This window comes from Mobula birostris, chromosome 8, assembly GCF_030028105.1.
Source record: "Mobula birostris isolate sMobBir1 chromosome 8, sMobBir1.hap1, whole genome shotgun sequence".
Classification (NCBI taxonomy): Eukaryota; Metazoa; Chordata; class Chondrichthyes; order Myliobatiformes; family Myliobatidae; genus Mobula; species Mobula birostris.
Window position 1 is genome coordinate 168,271,767 of NC_092377.1, and position 20,430 is coordinate 168,292,196.

The 20,430-nt window shown below is 43.8% G+C and overlaps 1 protein-coding gene across 1 annotated transcript in view; it reads right to left on the minus strand.

Moving 5' to 3' along the window:
- The window catches only part of xpo7 (exportin 7), a 169,539-nt gene that overhangs the window by 1,287 nt on the left and 147,822 nt on the right, over positions 1-20,430 (minus strand). Inside the window, exons 25-27 of the mRNA XM_072266817.1 lie at positions 15,122-15,282; positions 10,282-10,380; positions 6,630-6,757 (exon numbers count right to left, since the gene is read on the minus strand). Coding sequence (XP_072122918.1) covers positions 6,630-6,757; positions 10,282-10,380; positions 15,122-15,282 — 388 coding nt within the window. The remainder of the gene's footprint in view (positions 1-6,629; positions 6,758-10,281; positions 10,381-15,121; positions 15,283-20,430) is intronic.

A 20,430-nucleotide genomic window follows, 5' to 3' on the forward strand; every position in this document is an offset into this window, starting at 1 on the left:
CTTTATGAAGTCTCAACATTGCATCCTTGCTCTGATATTCTAATCCTCTTGAAATGAATGCTATCATTGCATTTCCCTTCCTCACCACAGACTCGACCTGCAAATTAACATTTAGGGAATCCTCTACGATAGACAATAGGTGCAGGAGTAGGTCATTCGGCCCTTCGAGCCAGCACCGCCATTCACTGTGATCATGGCTAATCATCCACAAACAGTATCCCATTCCTGCCTTTTCCCCATATCCCTTGACACCGCGATCATTAAGAGCTGTATCTAACTCTTTCTTGAAAGCATCCAGAGAATTAGCCTCCAATGCCTTCTGAGGCAGAGCATTCCACAGATCCACAACTCTCTGGGTGAAAAGGTTTTTCTTCAACTCCGTTCTAAATGGCCTACCCCTTATTTTCAAATTGTGGCCTCTGGTTCTGGACTCCCCCAACATCGGAAACATGTTTCCTCCTCTAGCGTGTCCAATCCCTTAATAATCTTACATGTTTCAATCAGATCCCCTCTTATCCTTCTAAATTCCAATGTATACAAGCCCAGTCGCTCCAATCTTTCAACATATGACAGTATCGCCATCTTGGGAATTAACCTCACAAACCTACGCTGCACTCCCTCAATAGCAAGAATGTCCTTACTCAAATTTGGAGACCAAAACTGTACACAATACTCCAGGTGTGGTCTCACCAGGGCCCTGTACAACTGCAGAAGGACCTCTTTGCTCTTATACTCAATTCCCCTTGTTATGAAGGCCAGCATGCCATTAGCTTTCTTCACTGCCTGCTGTACCTGCATGCTTACTTTTAGTGACTGATGAACAAGGACACCTAGTTCTCATTGTACTTCCCCTTTTCCTAACTTGACACCATTCAGATAGTAATCTGCCTTCCTGTTATTGCCACCAAAGTGGATAACCTCTCATTTATCTGCCCACTCATCCAACCTGTCCAAGTCATCCTGCATGATCTCAACATCCTCCGCACATTTCACACTGCCACCCAGATTTGTGTCATCTGCAAATTTGCTAATATTACTTTTAATCCCTTCATCTAAATCACTAATGTATATTGTAAATAGCTGCGGTCCCAGCACCGAGCCTTGCGGTACCCCACTAGTCACCGCCTGCCATTCTGAAAGGGACCCGTTAATCCCTACACTTTGTTTCCTGTCTGCCAACCAATTTTCAGTCCATGTCAGTACTCTGCCTCCAATACCATGTGCTCTAATTTTGCCCACTAATCTCCTATGTGGGACCTTATCAAAGGCTTTCTGAAAGTCCAGGTACACTACATCCACTGGCTCTCCCTCGTCCATTTTCATACAAACTCCATTTCCAGAAAAGTTGGGATATTTTCCAAAATGCAATAAAAACAAAAATCTGTGATATGTTAATTCACGTGAACCTTTATTTAACTGACAAAAGTACAAAGAAAAGATTTTCAATAGTTTTACTGACCTACCTAATTGTATTTTGCAAACATACACAAATTTAGAATTTGATGGCTGTAACACACTCAACAAAAGTTGGGACAGAGGCATGTTTACCATTGTGTTACATCACCTTTCCTTTTAATAACACTTTTTAATCATTTTGGAACTGAGAATACTAATTGTAGTAGATTTGCAATTGGAAATTTTGTCCATTCTTGCTTGACATAAGACTTCAGCTGCTCAACAGTCCGTGGTCTCCGTTGTCTGATTCTCCTCTTCATGATGCGCCATACATTTTCAATAGGAGATAGATCTGGACTGGCAGCAGGCCAGTCAAGCACACGCACTCTGTGTCTACAAAGACACGCTGTTGTAGCCCGTGCAGAATGTGGTCTGGCATTGTCCTGCTGAAATAAGCATGGACGTCCCGGGAAGAATCGTCGCCTTGATGGCAACATATGTCTCTCTAAAATCCTAATATACGCCTCAGAGCCAATGGTACCTTCACATACATGCAACTCACCCATGCCGTGGGCACTGATGCACCCCCATACTATCACAGATGCTGGCTTTTGCGCCTTTCGCTGATAACAATCTGGATGGTCATTTTCATCTTTGGCACGGAGAACTCGACGCCCGTTTTTCCAAAAACTAGCTGAAATGTGGACTCATCTGACCACAGCACACAGTTCCACAGTCTTTCGGTCCATCTGAGATGAGCTCGGGCCCAGAGAACTTGCCGGCGTTTCTGCATAGAGTTGATGTATGGCTTCCTCCTTGCGTAATACAGTTTCAAGTTGCATTTCTGGATGCAGCGACGGACTGTGTTGAGTGACAATGGTTTTCCGAAGTACTCCCGAGCCCAGGTGGCTATAATTGTCACAGTAGCATGACTTTTCTGTGCACCTTTCAATCTTATTTTAACTCTGTCCCAACTTTTGTTGAGTGTGTTGCAGCCATCAAATTCTAAATTTGTGTATATTTACAAAATACAATTAAGTTGGTAATGGGGTTTGTAGTTACATCCTCAAAAAATTCCAGAAGATTAGTCAAGCATGATTTCCCCTTCGTAAATCCATGCTGACTCAGACCGATCCTGTTACTGCTATCCAAATGTGCCACTATTTCATCCTTTATAATGGACTCCATCATCTTCCCCACCACTGATGTCAGGCTAACTGGTTTATAATTCCCTGTTTTCTCTCTCCCTCCTTTCTTAAAAAGTGGGATAATATTAGCTACCCTCCAGTCCTCAGGAACTGATCCTGAATCTATAGAACATTGGAAAATAATTGCCAATGCGTACACGATTTCTAGAGCCACCTCCTTAAATACCCTGGGGTGCAGACCATCAGACCCTGGGGATTTATCAGCCTTCAGTCCCATCAGTCTATCCAACACCATTTTTTGCCTAATGTGAATCTCCTTCAGTTCCTCCGTTACCCCAGGTCCTCGGGCCACTGTTACATCTGGGAGATTGTTTGTGTCTTCCCTAGTGAAGACAGATCCAAAGTACCTGTTCAGCTCGTCTGCCATTTCCTTGTTCCCCATAATAAATTCACCCGTTTCTGTCTTCAAGGGCCCAACTTTGGTCTTAACTAATTTTTTCCTCTTCACGTACCTAAAGAAGCTTTTACTATCCTCCTTTATATTCTTGGCTAGCTTGCCTTCGTATCTCATCTTTTCTCCCCGTATTGCCTTTTTAGTTATCCTCTGTTGCTCTTTAAAAGTTTCCCAATCCTCTGGCTTCCCGCTCATTTTTTGTTATGTTATACTTCTTCTCTTTTATTTTTATACTGTCCTTGACTTCCCTTGTCAGCCACGGTCACCCCTTACTCCCCTTAGAATCTTTCTTCCTTTTTGGAATCAACTGCACCTTCTGTGTTATTCCCAGAAATACGTGCCATTGTAATACAAGGACACCCAAATCTCTTTGCACCCCAGGTTTTTGTAATTTCTCTCCATTTAGAAAATAGTCAACCCTTTCATTCTTCTACCAAAGCTCATGACCATATACTTCCCAACACTGTATTTCATTGACATTTCTTTCCCCTTTCTAATCTGTCCAACTCTCTACCTCCTCAAAACTACCTACCCCTCCACCTATCTTCATATTGTCTGCAAACTTGGCAACAAAACCATCAATTCTATCATCTACATCATCGACATATGATGCAAAAAGAATCAGTCCCAACGCAGAATCCTGTGGAAAATCACTAGTCAACAGCTGCCAGCCAGAAAAGGCTCCCTTTATTCCCACTCTTTGTCTCCTGCCAATCAGCCACTGCTTTATCCATGCTAGAATCTTTCCTGTAATACCATGGACTTTGTAGCTTGAGAAGCAGCAGCATGTGTAGTACCTTGTCAAAGGCCTTCTGAAAATCCCAGTAGAAAACATCAACTGATTCTCCTTTGTCTATCCTGTGTGTTACTTTTTCAAAGAATTCCAACAGATTTCATCAGATAAGATCTTCCATTGAGGAAACCATGTTGACTACAGCCCAATTTATCATGTGCCTCCAAGTACCCTGAGACCTCATCTTTAATAATCGACTCCAATATCTTCCCAACTATTGAGATCAGACTAACTGGCCTATAGTTTCCTTTCTTCTGCATCTCTCCCTTCTTGAAGAGTGGAGTGACATTTGCAATTTTCGAGTCTTCTGGAACCATTCCAGAATCTAGTGATTTTTGAAGGACCATTGCTAATGTCTCCACAATCTCTTCAGCCACCTCTTTCAGAACTCTGGGGTGTACACCATCTGGTCCAGGTGACTTAACTACCTTCAGACATTTCAGTTTCCCAAGAACCTTCTCTCTAGTTATGGTAACTTCACACACTTTACGACCACTGACACCTGGAATTTCCTAGCGTCTTTCACTGTGAAAACTGATGCAAAATACTTATTAAGTTTGTCCGACATTTCGTTGTCCTCCATTACTACCTCTCCAGCATAGTTTTCCAGCAGTCCAATATCAACTCTCGCCTTTATATACTTTCTATTTAAAGAAACTTCTGGTATCCCCTTTAATATTATTGGCTAGCATACTTTTGTATTCCATCTTTACCTTTCTAATGACTTTTTTAGTTGCCTTCTGTTGGGTTTTTAAAAGCTTCCCAATCCTCTAACTTCCCACTAATTTTTGCTCTATTATATGCCCTCTCTTAGGCTTTTATATTGGCGTGGACTTCTCTTGATTTCCAACGGTTGTGTCATCTCTCCTTTAGAATATTTCTTCCTCTTTGAGATGTATATATATACTGCGCCTTCCGAATTTCTTCCAGAAATTCCAGCCACTGCTGCTCTGTCATCATCCTTGCCAGTGTTCTTTTCCAATGAATTCTGGCCAACTCAATAGACAATAGGTGCAAGAGTGGGCCATTCGGCCCTTTGAACCAGCACCACCATTCACTGTGATCATGGCTGGTTATCCACAATCAGTATCCCGTTCCTGCCTTCTCCCCATACCCCTTGACTCCACTATCTTTAACAGCTCTATCTAACCCTTTCCTGAAAGCATCCAGAGAATTGGCCTCCACTGCCTTCTAAGGCAGAGCATTCCACAGATCGACAACTCTCTGGGTGAAAAAGTTTTTCCTCATCTCTTTTCTAAATGGCCTACCCCTTATTTTTAAACTGTGGCCTCTGGTTCTGGACTCCCCCAACATCAGGAACATGTTTCCTGCCTCTAGTCTGTCCAATCCCTTAATAATCTTATATGTTTCAATCAGATCCCCTTTCATCCTTCTAAATTCCAGTGTATACAAGCCCAGTCGCTCCAATCTTTCAACATGCGACAGTCCCGCCTTCCCGGGAATTAACCTCGTTGAACCTATGCTGCAGTCCCTCAGTAACAAGAATGCCCTTCCTCAAATTTGGAGACCAAAACTGCACACAATACTCCAGGTGTGGTCTCACCAGGGCCCCGTACAACTGCAGAAGGACCTCTTTGCTCCTATACTCAACTCCCCTTGTTACTTAGGCTAACATGCCATTAGCTTTCTTCACTGCCTGCTGTACCTGCATGCTTACTTTCACTGACTGATGAACAAGGACACCTAGATCTCGTTGTACTTCCCCTTTTCCTAACTTGACTCCATTCAGATAGTAATCTTTCTCATGCCTCTGTAATTCCCTTTACTCCAGGAAAGGGTATTAACTTCTTCCCTGCCAGCCCCAATGTTACCAGTTGTTGGGGAATATAGACCCAAAATTCCTTGAAAGTGACATCACAGGTAGATAGGGCCATAAAGAGTGTTTTTGGTTTATTAACCTTCATACGGAAGTTGTAATGTTATATTGAACTTGTACAAGATACTGGTGAAGCCTAATTTGCGGTATTGTGTGCAACTCTGGTCACCTACCTACAGAAAAAGATATCAATAATTTTGGGCGCGATTGTAGCATATAACGCTATTACAGCTTAGGGCATTGGGAGTTCAATTCTACCAGCAAAGACAAACCGGGTAAGTTAGTTTGGTCATTGTCCTGTGATTAAGTTAGCGTTAAATAGGGGTTGCTGGGACCATAAGATACAAGAGCAGAATTAGGCCATTCAGCCCATCGAGTCAGCTCTGCTGTTCCATCACAGCTGATCCCAGATCCCATTCAACCCCAACACCTGCCCTCTCTCCTTATCTTTTGATGCCCTGACTGATCAGGAAACTATCAACTTCCACTTAAAAAATACCCACATACATGGCCTCCATTGCAGTCTGGCAGAGCATTCCACAAATTCACTGAAGTTTGAATTTTCTCATGGGAGCCAAACTCAGCACCAATCTGATTTTCCTAAGATAAGTACATGAATGGGGGGGGGGGGGGGGAGAGGGGTGAGGTATGGAGGGCTACGGTCCAGCTGCAGTGCAGGTGGATAGGACCAAGCAGAGTAACAGTTTGGAACAGACTAGATGGGCTAAAAGGCCTGTTTCTATAGTGCTGTAGTGATGTCTCTATATTTCAGTCTTCTTGAAATGAATGCCAACATTGATCTGCTTTCTTCACTACCAACTCAACCTGCAAGTAACTAGAACTCCCAAGTATCAACCCCGCCCCTGTCCCCTGCACCTGCCAGAAATTAAATTACTGAAGGCTGCTCCTGTTCTTGCATGTGTTATCATTTACAACTGGCAACCCATTCTCAGCAACCACCCCTCCTTCCCTAACACCAAAGCGGACCAGGAAAGCACTTACCTGTCCCTGTTCTTAGTCAATAAGTTGCGTTCAATACCCTCCATCAGGTTTTCAAAGCAAAGGTGCATGGCCTGCTGCTTCTCTGGGGGCTGGCTGTTTACTATGCTGTTCCTCAAGTCTGCAAAGTACTGCAGGGTAGGCAAAAACAGAGAGAGATGAACACAGTGTACATTGACAAGCAGCTATAGGCTTGATCCTGCAGCTGTAGAAGGCAGCAGGAAGGTCACGATGGGAATCAGTCACCAGTGAGGGCTGACTGCATTCATCTCAGAATCCTTTCTGTTGTGTTGTGGCAGCAGACCCCTTACAGAGTTCAACTAGAATGTCCAGCAGTTACTCTAAGATCACCCTGTCTGATTCTGCCTTGGATCAGATCTGCCCCAACAGGGACTCTTTTTCAACAGAACACTGCTGAAGGACGGGTGAATTTCAGTAAAATTTTTTGTTCATTAACTTGAGTCACCATTTAGTGTTTTCTAATGCTTACCTCAATTGTAGCTAATACAATGAGGCATAATTTGGAAGTGTTTGGAGGAATGTATGTGGGGGGGTGGGGTTTAACAGAAGTGAGTTTTTTTTAGATAGGTACAGTGGCATGCAAAAGTTCGGGCACCTCTGGTCAAAATTTCTGTTACTGTGAATAGCTAAGCAAGTAAAAGATGAACTGATTTCCAAAAGGCATAAAGTTAAAGATGACACATTCTTTAATATTTTAAGCAAGAAATAGTTCTTTATTTCCATCTTTACAGTTTCAAGATAACAAAAAAGGAAAAGGGCCCGAAGCAAAAGTTTGGGCACCCTGCATGGCAGTACTTAGTAACACCCCCTTTGGCAAGTATCACAGCTTATAAATGCTTTTTGTAGCCAGCTAAGAGTTTTTCAATTCTTGTTTGGGGGATTTTCGCCCATTCTTCCTTGCAAAAGGCTTCTAGTTCTGTGAGATTCTTGAGCCGTCTTGCATGCACTGCTCTTTTGAGGTCTATCCACAGATTCTCAATGATGTTTAGGTCAGGGGACTGTGAGGGCCATGGCAAAACCTTCAGCTTGTGCCTCTTGAGGTAGTCCATTGTGGATTTTGAGGTGTGTTTAGGTTCATTATCCTGTTGTAGAAGCCATCCTCTTTTCACCTTTGGCTTTTTTACAGACAGTGTGATATTTGCTTCCAGAATTTCCTGGTATTTAATTGAATTCATTCTTCTCTCTACCAGTGAAATGTTCCCCGTGCCACTGGCTGCAACACAAGCCCAAAGCATGATTGATCCACCCCCGTGCTTAACAGTTGGAGAGAGGTTCTTTTCATGAAATTCTGTACCCTTTTTCTCCAAACATAGCTTTGCTCATTGCAGCCAAACAGTTCTATTTTAACTTCATCGGTCCACAGGACTTGTTTCCAAAATGCATCAGGCTTGTTTAGATTTTAACGGATGAAGTTAAGATAGAACTTTTTGGCCACAATGAGCAAAGCTATGTTTGGAGAAAGAAGGGTGCAGAATTTCATGAAAAGAACATCTCTCCAACTGTTAAGCACAGGGATGGATCAATCATGCTTTGGGCTTGTGTTACAGCCAGTAGCACGGGAAACATTTCACTGGTAGAGGGAAGAATGAATTCAATTAAATACCAGGAAATTCTGGAAGCAAATATCACACCGTCTGTAAAAAAGCTGAAGATGAAAAGAGGATGGCTTCTACAACAGGATAATGAATCTAAACACACCTCAAAATCCACAATGGACTACCTCAAGAGGCACAAGCTGAAGATTTTGCCGTGGCCCTCACAGTCCCCCGACCTAAACATCATCAAGAATCTGTGGATAGACCTCAAAAGAGCAGTGCACGCAAGACAGCCCAAGAATCTCACAGAACTAGAAGCCTTTTGCAAGGAAGAATGGGCGAAAATCCCTCAATCAAGAATTGAAAGACTCTTAGCTGGCTACAAGAAGTGTTTACATGCTGTGATACTTGCCAAAGGGGGTGTTACTAAGTACTGCCATGCAGGGTGCCCAAACTTTTGCTTTGGGCCCTTTTCCTTTTTTGTTATTTTGAAACAGTAAACATGGAAATAAAAAAGTTTTCTTGCTTAAAATATTAAAGAAATGTGTCAACTTTAACTTTATGCCTTTTGGAAATCAGTTCATCTTTTGCTCACTTAGCTATTCACAGTAACAGAAATTTTAACCAGAGGTGCCCAAACTTTTGCATGCCACTGTACGTGGTTTGACCAGCCAGCAGTGGTGATAGAGACAGATACATTAGCCGAAGGGTCTGTACTGTGTTATTTGTATGTAAGTTAACGCTTGATTTTTTAATACTGTTTCAGTTTGTCCAAGTGTCCAACATTGACAGCTAGCTCAGCCTTAAATTCCAGCTCGCCAAAGATTTGTGAAGCGCATCTAGGACTGGGCACACATCTTATCAGGAAGGTAGAACCAGTGCTTTAAAGGATTTCACTGGCCAAGCATGAGCTGCTACTATAGAGCAAAGTGAGCCCAAGCACAGGTGACACACACTCACCGAGTCTGCCTGGGGTCACTCTGTCCCGTGTAGAGAATAACCTAAATGATTTGTGACCGACTTCTCAAGTCAAGGAGGCATTTAATGTCAGCTCCAACAACACTGCTGTAAATAAATGGCTCCAGCATGCAGTTCAGTTAGAGCAGGCTCTTACCACTGAAATTGGGTGAGACTATATCTAGAGGTTGTGGGTTAAGGGTGAAAGGTGAAGTGTTTAAGGGGAACATGAGGGGGAACTTCTTCACTCAGAGGGTGGAATGAGCTGCCAGCAGAAGTGGAGGATGTGGGTTTGACTGCAACATTTAAAAGAAACTTGGATAGGTACATTGACTGGAGGGCTATGGTCCAGGTGCTGATTGATGGGACTCCATTCGGCACAGACTAGATGGATCTAAGGGCTCTTTCTATGTTGTAATGTCCCATGACTCTAAGATTCACAAGGATATTGCCTAGTGTACAAGGAGAATTTCGGCCCAAAACGTTGACTGTTTATACCTTCTATAGATACTGCCTGATCTGCTGAATTCCTCCAGAATTTTGTGTGTTGCTCTGGATTTCCAGCACCTGCAGAATCTCCTTTTTGTTTGGAAAGGTTATTTCTATATTCCTTGGAGTGAATGAGGCTGAGGTGACATGATAGTGGCATATAACATTATGAGAGGCAGAGTTTGGAGGTAGGTTACTGTCTGCTTCCTATGGTAGGTATTTCTAACATTAGAGGGTATAGGTTTAAGGGGATGTGAGGGGTACATTTTCACAGAAAGAGTAGTTGGCATCTAGAATGAGCTGTCAGTAGCAGTGTTTAGATGCATCTGAGTTAAGTCTTGAATGAGCAAGGCACAGGGGATACAGAATTTTGTGGGTAAATTGGGATTAGTATAGAGAGGCAGAATGGTCAGTATAGATATGATGGGCCAAATGGCCTATTTCTATGCTTTAGAGCTCCATGACCATCTTGTCTTGCTACTACACAGTGACTGGGTGTTGTGTTTGGCTGCAGAACACCAACTGCAGCATTTGACCAGGAGATTTGTCCTGAAGGCGTGAAAGGCTCTGCACTAATGCTATCCACAGTTCCTGCGGTCAGCAATGCCCCTCCAGAGCCTCTGAGCTCAGACCGCACAGACAGTGGACCTCACCTTCTCGTTCAGGAGAATTAATCCAAGCAGAGGACGAGACATGGACCACTGATTCCTGCAGTCTTCAAAAATGATGATGTTGAGAACTGTGGACAACATCTGTTGAGAAAGGAAGAATTCAAAGCTCACTCCAAAATATGAAAACTGTAGTTTAAAAGAGATCAGTATCTACTGGGAATTTGAAGTTTATAGGTAGTGTTGCACACCCAAATCAAAGTCATTAATATACTTTAACAAGATTGGTCACCCTGATAGTCAACACTTCTATAAACCTCCCACATCACACCTTTAAGAGTAGTGCCCAGAACTGTGGCCTAACCAACATTTTGTTGAACTGCAGGATGATCTCACTACTCAGACTCTCTGCTATAGCCGTGTGCCTTACTTCATTCCCCCCTCTCCTGGCTTCACCCACAATATTTCAACTTGTACTCCTTCCCCTCCTCATACCTTCTTATTCTGGCTTCTACCCCCTTCTTTTCCAGTCCCAAGGAAGAGTCACGACCCAAAATATCGACTGTTCATTCCTCTCCATTGATGCTGCCTGACCTGCCGAGTTCCTCTAGCATTTTGTATGCTCAGGAATCCCAGCTCTTGTACTCAGTGCCTCAGTTAATGGAGGTCAGCATGTCGTTCACTTTTTCACCATGCTGTCTACCCATGTTGCCACTTCCAGGGAACTAAGTACTTGTATCTCAGGGTCTCCATTCAACGATACTCCCACAGCCCTGCCATTCACTGTAAACACTCTGGGTATGGCAGAGGCAGATACGTTAGGGACACCTATGAAACTCTTAAACAGGATGAAAGATAAATGGAAGGCTATGTAGGAGGAAAAGGTTAGGCCCATACTGCGCTGTAGTGTTCTATGCTTTGTCCTGTTTTAACTTTCCAACCTTTGACTTTGACAAAGTTCTTCATATTTAGCACATAGTACAGCACTATATGAGTCCATTAGCCTATTATGTTGTTCTGACTCACATAAACCTACTCCACAATCAATCTAACCCAGCCCATAACCCTCCAATTTTCTTACGTCCAGAGAACATCTTAGAGATACAGTGCAGTAATAGGCCCTTATGGCCCAACGTGCCCGTAATGCCCAATTACACTCAAGATCAATTAACCTACTAACCCGTACATCTTTGGAATGTGGGAAGAAACTGAAGAACCACACAGTCATGGGGAGAACTTACAAACTCCTTACAGACAGCTGCAGGATTTGAACCTGGGTAACTAGTGCTATGCTACTGTACCTGGTCCAAGTTAAATTCCATTGCCATTTCCGGGTCCCCATTCCCAGTGGTTCCAGATCCTCTCTCACTCTCCGCTACACCTGCCAATTTTGGTATCATCTGCAAACTTACTAATCACTACCAAAAGGTGTATGAAATGAAAAGACGCAGAGATCAAATGGACAGCCAGAGATTTTTGCTCCAGGGCGGAAATGGCTAACATGAGGGGGCATAGTTTAAGGTGTTTGGAAGAAAGTATAGGGGGAGATATCAGAGGTAGGTTTTTTTCAGAGAGTGGTGGGTGTGCATCATGCTGCTAGGATGGTAAAATTTGTACATTAACGACATTTAAGAAACTCTTAGATAAGCACATGGTTGAAAGCAAAATGGAGGGCTAAGTAGGAGGGAAGGGTTAGATCGAATAGGTTGAAAGGTCAGCACAACATCATGAGCTGAAGGGCCTGAGACTTGGTGTTTTTAGCACAATTATGAGGAATTTTTTTAGCCAGAGGGTGGCAAATCTGTGGAATTCATGCTCCTATGCCTTATGGTCTAACTTTATACGGTTGTAGAAACACAGAAAACCTACAGCACAATACAGGCCCTTCGGCCCACAAAGCTGTGCTGAACATGTCTTTACCTTAGAACTACCTAGGCTTTACCCATAGCCCTCTATTTTTCTAAGCTCCATATAGCCATCCAGAAGTCTTTTAAAAGACCCTATCATTTCTGACTCCACCACCGCCGCCGTCAGCCCATTCCATGCACTCACCACTCTCTACGTAAAAAAACTTACCCCAACATCTCCTCTGTACCTACTTCCAAGCACCCTAAAACCATGCCCTCTCGTGCTAGCCATTTCAGCCCTGGGGAAAAGCCTCTGACTATCCACACGATCAATGCCTCTCGTTATCTTGTACACCTCTATCAGGTCACCTCTCATCCTCTGTCGCTCGAAGGAGAAAAGGCCGAGTTCACTCAGCCTATTCCAATAAGGCATACTCCACAATCCAGGCAACATCCTTCCAAATCTCCTCAGCACCCTTTCAATGGTTTCCATGCCCTTCGGGCAGAATTAAGCACAGTACTCCAAGTGGGATCTGACCAGGGTCCTATATAGCTGCAACGTTACCTCTCGGCTCTTAAAACTCAATCCCATGATTGATGAAGGCCAATACACCGTATGCCTTCTTAACCACAGAATCAACCTGTGCAGCAGCTTTGAGTGTCCTATGGACTCAGACCCCAAGATCCCTCCGATCCTCCACACTGCCAAGAGTCTTACTTTTCTGCCATCATATTTGACCTAACAAAATGAACCACCTCACACTTATCTGGGTTGAACTCCATTTGCCACTTCTCAGCCCAATTTTGCATCCTATCAATGTCCCATTGTAACCTCTGACAGCCCTCCACACTATCCACAACACCCCCAAACTTTGTGTCATCAGCAAATTTACTAACCCATTCTCTCCACTTCCTCATCCAGGTCATTTATAAAAATCACAAAGAGTAGGGGTCCCAGAACAGAACCCTGAGGCACACCACTGGTCACTGGCCTCCATGCAGAATATGACCCGTCTACAACCACCCTTTGCCTTCTGTGGGCAAGCCAGTTCTAGATCCACAAAGCAGGGTCTCCTTAGATCCCATGCCTCCTTACTTTCTCAATAAGCCTTATATGGGGTACCTTGTCAAATGCCTTGCTGAAATCCTTATACGCTACATCTACGGCTCTATCTTCATCAATGTGCTTAGTCACATCCTCAAAAAATTCCATCAGGCTGGTAAGGCACAACTTTGACAAAGCCATGCTGATTATTCCTAATCATACTATGCCTCTCCAAATGTTCATAAATCCTGCCTCTCAGGATCTTCTCCATCAACTTACCAACCACTGAAGTAAGACTCACTGGCCTATAATTTCCTGGGCTATCACTACTCCCCTTCTTGAATGAGCAAACAAGATCTGCAACCCTCCAATCCTCTGGAACGTCTCCCGTCCTCATTGATGATGCAAAGATCATTGCCAGAGGCTCAGCAATCTCCTCCCTCGCTTCCCACAGTAGCCTGGGGTACATCCCGTCCGGTCCCGGTGACTTATCCAACTTGATGCTTTCCAAAAGCTCCAGCACATCTTCTTCCTTAATAGCTACATGCTCAAGCTTTTCAATCCACTGTAAGTCATCCCTACAATCGCCAAGATCCTTTTCCATAGTGAATACTGAAGCAAAGTATTCATTAATACCTCCGTTATTTCCTCCGGTTCCAGGGATCCTTGGAGATAGCCTGATTAACAAAATCTTGAAACATTGTCACACAATGTACAGTCCCAGACAACTCTATTCCTGTACCCTCTTGAGCCCCTTAGATAAGGTTGCTTCTCATTTTTCTGAATGAAATATAATTATTTTCCATTTCTTAGCAATAAGTTTTAGCTTCCATAAATCTTTGAATTTCATTTGTGTGTCTGCAGTGTCCTAGGTTCCATTGAGAATCAGCATTACTACATTTCCTTTGCCAATTTCAATTCATTCAACGTCTTTCACATCAATTCCACAGCTCCTAAAATTGTCAAAAAGCTTATTAAGTTACCTGTCCTTTGGAAGTCCAAACACACGTGAACGTCATTGCCCCTCAGTGCACATAATGCTTGCTCAAGTTAAACAAAAGAGAACGTGCCTTATGAGGACAGGTTGAGCAAGCTAGTTCCTTTGAAGTGAAGGAGGATGAGAGGAGACTTGATGGAGATGTACATGATGATAAGAGGCATAGATCGAGTGGAGAGCTAGAGATTTTATCCCTAGGGCAGAGGGAGGTGGCTAATACGTGACTGGAGCAAAGTATAGGGGAGGATGTCAAAGGTAATTTTTCCCCCCCACACAGACTGGTGCACTTCCAGGGATGGTGGTAGAGGCAGATACATTAGGGGCATTTAAGAAGCTCTTAGTTAGGCACATAGATGAAAGAAAAATGGAGGGATACATGGGAGGGAAGGATTAGATTGATCTTAGAATAGGTTAGAGGGTTGACACTATATTGTGGGCCAAAAAGGCCTGTATTGTGCAGTTCAATGTTCTCTATACATTAGAAAAAGTTATACAGAAACACACACAAAATTCTTAGGTGCAGAGCAGATGGATGAAAGAAAAATGGAGGGCTATGTGGGAGGGCAGGGTGAGACCGATCTGAGAGAAGGCTCAAAGGACACAACATTGTGAAATAGGAAGTGGAATGCCTTAAACAAATCTGTGACGATTTTATCCTTAACCCACTCGAAATGCTTTCATATTGGTAGAGATGAAAAGCAAACCACCCACCCCTGATCTACAGCCTGAGATTTACTAACATGACAATGGCCCCTTTTCATGCCAATCAGTTTGCAAACAGGTACAAGCACTAGAATTTGAAGCTGCAGAGATTTTAAAGAAAGGAGGGTACTGTTCCTCAAAGGGTTGGCAAAACATTGTGGGCCGAAAGGACTGTATTACACCGTAATGTTCTATATTGCTATAAAGTGGAAAGCCATAGATTCATTCTTCTATGAAAGATGACAACTGCAGTGCCCACAAAGATTTGAGTTTCCCAGTGCCCCCTGTGCATACCTGTTGGATCATTTCAGGATGCTGCTGCATGATGTGCAGGAAACGGTCGCTCTCCTGTGATATCGGCGTGGTCCGCTTTTTCGTGCTACGGGACAACTGCTTGAAAAGGTACGTTACAATGTGGTCCAGACTTGAACAACAGCCCGTGCACACCATCGTGTCTGAAACACACCGGCAAAAAAACGTCACATGCTTGCTTCTTTCACAGGGCTTACAGTCAAATTAGATGTGCAAGGACTAGGTTTTTATTCTATAGAGAGTGGTGGATGCCCAGAATATATTGCTGGGGTGATGGAGGCAGATAACAATAGAGGCCTTAAGGCGTTAGAGAATGGAGGGATATTGTTACAGTTTAGGCAGAAAGGATCAGTTTAGTTAGGCATTTAATCGTTATATTAGTTAGTTGGGCCCAACACCATGGGCTGAAAGATATGCTCCTGTTCCATTCTCTACCTCTCTTATTACCTTACATCCAGTCCCAGTGGAATTATGAAGAGGGCACATCAGCTTCCATATTTCATTGGGAGCTTGAGGAGATTTGGTATTTCACCAAAAACTGGTAATTTTCTACAGATGTACTGTGGAGAGCATTCTGACTCATTGCATCACCTTCTGGTACAGAGGGGTTGATGCACAGGGTCGGAAGAAGCTGCAGAGGGTTGTGAACTCAGCTAGCTTCATCACGGCCACTGGCCTCCCCGTCACCGAGGACATGTTCAAAGGCAATGCCTGAAAAAAGTGGCTTCAGTCATTGAGAACCCCAATCACCCAGTATATGCTTTCTTCTCATTGCTACCACCAAGGTGGTGTACAGGAGCCCAAAGACACACACTGAACATTTTAGGAAAGCCTTTTCTCCAACGTCATTGGATTTCTGAACCCATCAACAATCAAAGTTCAAAGTACATCTACGTCACCATATATAAACCTGAGATGCACTCTCTTGCGTCCATGCGCAGTAAATCCAATAACCAGAATAGAATCAATGAAAGACTGCATTTTGAAGGGATGATGGAATTGAAAGCTAAGCCACAGTCGCATCAAGACCATCTTTGCTGTCCAGATATTCCACAGTTGAATGAAGACTGTTGCTGTGGACCAGTGTGCCAGTAGGCAAAATGGAGATGATCCAAATCACTTCACAGGCAGGAAAATATCACTTCACTACCTTCGCTCTCATTTTACAGTACGTATTTAATATACGTATATTATCTAATGCCCTGGGAAAGTTCTTACTGCTACTGTTGTAGGGCATTTCACATAATGGTTTTTCTGTAGAAGCACTGTGTTCTGCTGGTAGTATTTGGATTATCATTAAAGATAAGGGGCTGTGATGCTCACACTTAGGGAAGTTGTGTGATCCAATCTGGATGGTGGAACCGGGAGAAGGTTCTAGAGAACGCTGGGGTGGGGTGGGGTAGGTTTTGTGATGGACACTGTGGTAGGTCGAGGTCTTTTGTTGCGGGAGATGGAGAGAGAAGAAACTTGAGAGAACCGGTCGTAGGATTTGATCCACGGGAATGCATGATTGAATGGATCAGAAGACGGGGAGTTCTACCGGTGATTGGTGAATAGGGAGTTGCCGTTGTGAGTACATCGGGCACATTGGCTTTTGGAAGATTTGAGCTCCTACCTGTGCACATTTGATTGTTTTAATTATGATGGGTCCTTTCATTTTTTTCTTTTCTTTAATAACTTTTTGGTTAAGTTAACACCCATACTTTCTCAATAACTGTATGCAGTGTACAGCCTGTTATTCCTTGCTGACGGGCGATTGCATGGGGGCCACAATTACACAGTATTCACACAAACTGGGGTTCGGGTGGGTGAGATATCCCCAACCTTCTGGGTTTGGTGGGACACAAGTCATATCTACCCTAGACATATGGAACTTGAGAAAAGGTAGTTTTCTCACTGCTGGGTCCAGCGCTATTAGCGAGAGGCCAACAAGCCACATCTATTGAGAATCCCGGAAAAAGGGGGGGGGGGAGGTGTTTTATATATATAAGTTGTATTTTATTGCATATTTTGTGTATAGCACTGCACTGCTGCATAACTAAATTTATGACATACAGTATGTCAGTGATAATAATTCTTTCGGGACTTGTCTGTGGAGCAGGAGATTGCTTGGGTTAATAGTAACTAGAGTTAATTAGCAAGAACAATAAAAAGAAGTGAGGTTTGAGAAGAGCAGTAATTATGTGAACGGTCAGGCTTTGGCTCAATGGCTTGGGAGAGAACAGGTGCGGGCTAGAACTTTAGTTTGAGAAGCTGGAGGTATAACAAGTGTAGGCAGGATGGCTGTTCTGGCAGTGGAATGCTCCCCCTGTAAGATGTGGGATTTCAGGGTACCAAACAGCCTCCATTGGTTCCTTAAGCTTGTTATATACCAGGGGAGGTATTGAGGATAAGGTCCTACTACCTATTCAATACTGTCAACACCTTCATTCAAGGTCATTCAATTCCAGCTCCTGCTCTTCATTTGTGGCTTAGCTACTAAGCCCGGTGGAAATGTTCCTACTGCCAGAAGGGGTTACTGGTTCCTTAAAACCAGTCGCTTTGGGCAGGTGGGGCTCGTCAGCCGTGGTTGGCAGCTCATCCAGGAGAAGGAAAATTCTGATCTCAAACCTCCGCTGCCTTGAGGCTTGGGGAAGGCTTCAGGAGTAAACCCCAAGAAAAAATCTGCAGCTGAAGTTCCTAAGGCAATCCCACCTGAGATAAATGCACAATGGCAACTCCTGCAATGCTGTTGGTGCTAAATTATATTGTCTCTGCCATTCATTTGGATTCATCAGCTACGTAGAAAGGAGGTGCCTGCAGTATCGGCAACAGCTTGCTCTCCATATTGTACTGCCCTAGCTTGCATATCTAGACAGCTAGGACTCAATATCCATGGTCAATCCTGACCAACAGAGGGCTTCCTGATGATCTTCCTGATGACTTCATCAGTAGAAAGGGCACCGAATTGCGGAGTTAGGGAACAGGCTGAAGGACAGGACTTACAAGGTAGTAATCTCTGGATTGTGCTAGTCAAGGCAGGAATAGGATAGCGGTACAGGTGAATGTGTGGCTGAAGTAGTAGCGTACAGGCAGGGTTTCAAAGATTTCTAGATCATTGGGAACCCTTGTGGGGAAGGTATGGCCTGTACAAAAAGGGAGGGTTACACCTGAACCCGAGGGGGACCAATATCTTTGCTGGCAGCTTTGTTAGAGATGTTAGAAACATAGAAAACTTATTACAGCACATTTTCAGAAGACCTGTGACAAAGTGCCCCACATGAGGCTGCTAAACCCAAGCTAAGAACCCATGGTATTACAAGAAAGATACTAGCATGGATAGAAAATTGGCTGATTGACAGGAGGCAAAGAGTGGGAATAAAGGGAACCTTTTCTGGCTGCCAGTGATGTGGTGTTTTGCAGGGGTCGGTGCTGAGACCACTTCTTTTTATGTTACAATGTCAACTATGTGGATGATGGAATTGATGGCTTTGTGGCCAGGTTTGCAGACAATATGAAGATAGGTGGACAGGCAGGTAGTGTCAAGGAAGCAGGGAGTCTGCAGGACTTGCTGATTGGGAGAATGGGCTAAGAAGTGTTGGGAAGTGTATGATCATGCACTTTGGTAGAAGGAATAACGGCATAGACTATTTTCAAAAAAAGAGAAATTCAAAACTCAGAGGTGCAAAGGGACTTGGGAATCATTGTGCAGCATTCCCTAAAGGTTAACTTGCAGGACTAGTCCGTGGTAAGGAAGCCAACTGCAATGTTAGCATTCAGTTCAAGAAGACTAGAGTAAGGATGTGATGCTGAGGCTTTATAAGGCACTGGTTAGACTGCACCTGGAGTATGGTGAACAGTTTGGGAGCCTTATCGAAGAAAAGATGTACTGGCATTAGAGAGGGTCCAGAGAAGGTTCACGAACATTTTCTTCCAGGAGGAGCATTTGATGGCCCTTGGGCTCTACTCACTGGAGTTTAGAAAAATGCAGTGGGGGATTTCATTGAAGCCTACCGAATAGGCCAAGACAGAATGTATGTGGAAAAGATGTTTCCTATAGTGGGCGAGTCTAGGACCAGAGGAGACAGCCTCAGAATAGAGGGGCATCCATTTAGAACAAAGGTGAGGAATTTCTTTAGGCAGAGTGTGGTGGATCTGTGAATTCATTGCCATAGAACAGCTGCCAAGTCATTGAGTATACTTAAAGCAGAGGTTGATAGGTTCTTGGTTAGACAGGGCGTCAAAGGTTACACAGAGAAGGTAGGAGAACAGGGTTGAGAAGGATAGCGGATCAGCCATGGTGGAATGATGGAGCAGACTTGATTGGCCAAGTTGAAAATTCTGTTCCTATGATTTACAGTCATGATTCTGATTCAGTGTGGTTCAGTATACTGCACTCGTGCCTTTGGTCTGCTGGAGGCTGGAGTATTTCATTTGGACTGGCACTTCCACAGTACTACTGATGGAGCTTGCATAGTCAGAGACATTAAACCAAAGTTCATTCAACCATCTCCAACTAACATTAAGATTAATTGGACACTAATGGAAGCATGTCATAACTAGTATTTACCTTCAAACACATTATTTGTATGGTGTATCCAGGGAGGGGTAGCATCTCTGGTGCAGGGGCTTGCTGTGCCCTTGTTGGAGCAGCGCAGTCACCTTTGGTCCCCACCGGACACCCAATTCTTTCCTGTGGCTCTAAGTAGCTATATACATGCAACAGTGGCCACACCCCTATACACCACTTCGACAGGTGGGCTAAACATGGTGAGGGTAGCTGATGGACCTCCTACACACCCCAGTGAGATAGGGACACATCTGTCCTAGCATTAAAGTCAAACTGGGCTGATGAGATCTAAAATGATATTTAACATGAACATGGTTCTGCAATACCTCGTGGAGAGCGAAGGGCACGACAAGGCACAGAAGTAGTCATGATCATCCACTGCAACCACACAATTTCTCAGTTATGATTACTACTCATAGTACTGGACCCAGAGCTCCAAGTTCAGAGAGTAGAACTACCCCAGTGCAGTGGGTTTTCCCCTTTAAAAACTCTCCAGGACAGGTTTCTCTATCATCGTCGGATATGACGGACAACCAAATCAATCACCTAGCTGTTTTCATTGTACTCATTTAACCATGTTTTTCTTAGCTTGCATTGAACAACCTTCTGCTATCTCCAGGTCTATAGCAGTAGAGCAGTACCTGATCAACGAGTTGAACTGGATGAGCCCAGCAGGATGAGCCCAGCAAGTTGGTCCCAGCAGGAGACCACGAGTTGGAACTGGCCCTCTTGGCAGACGTCC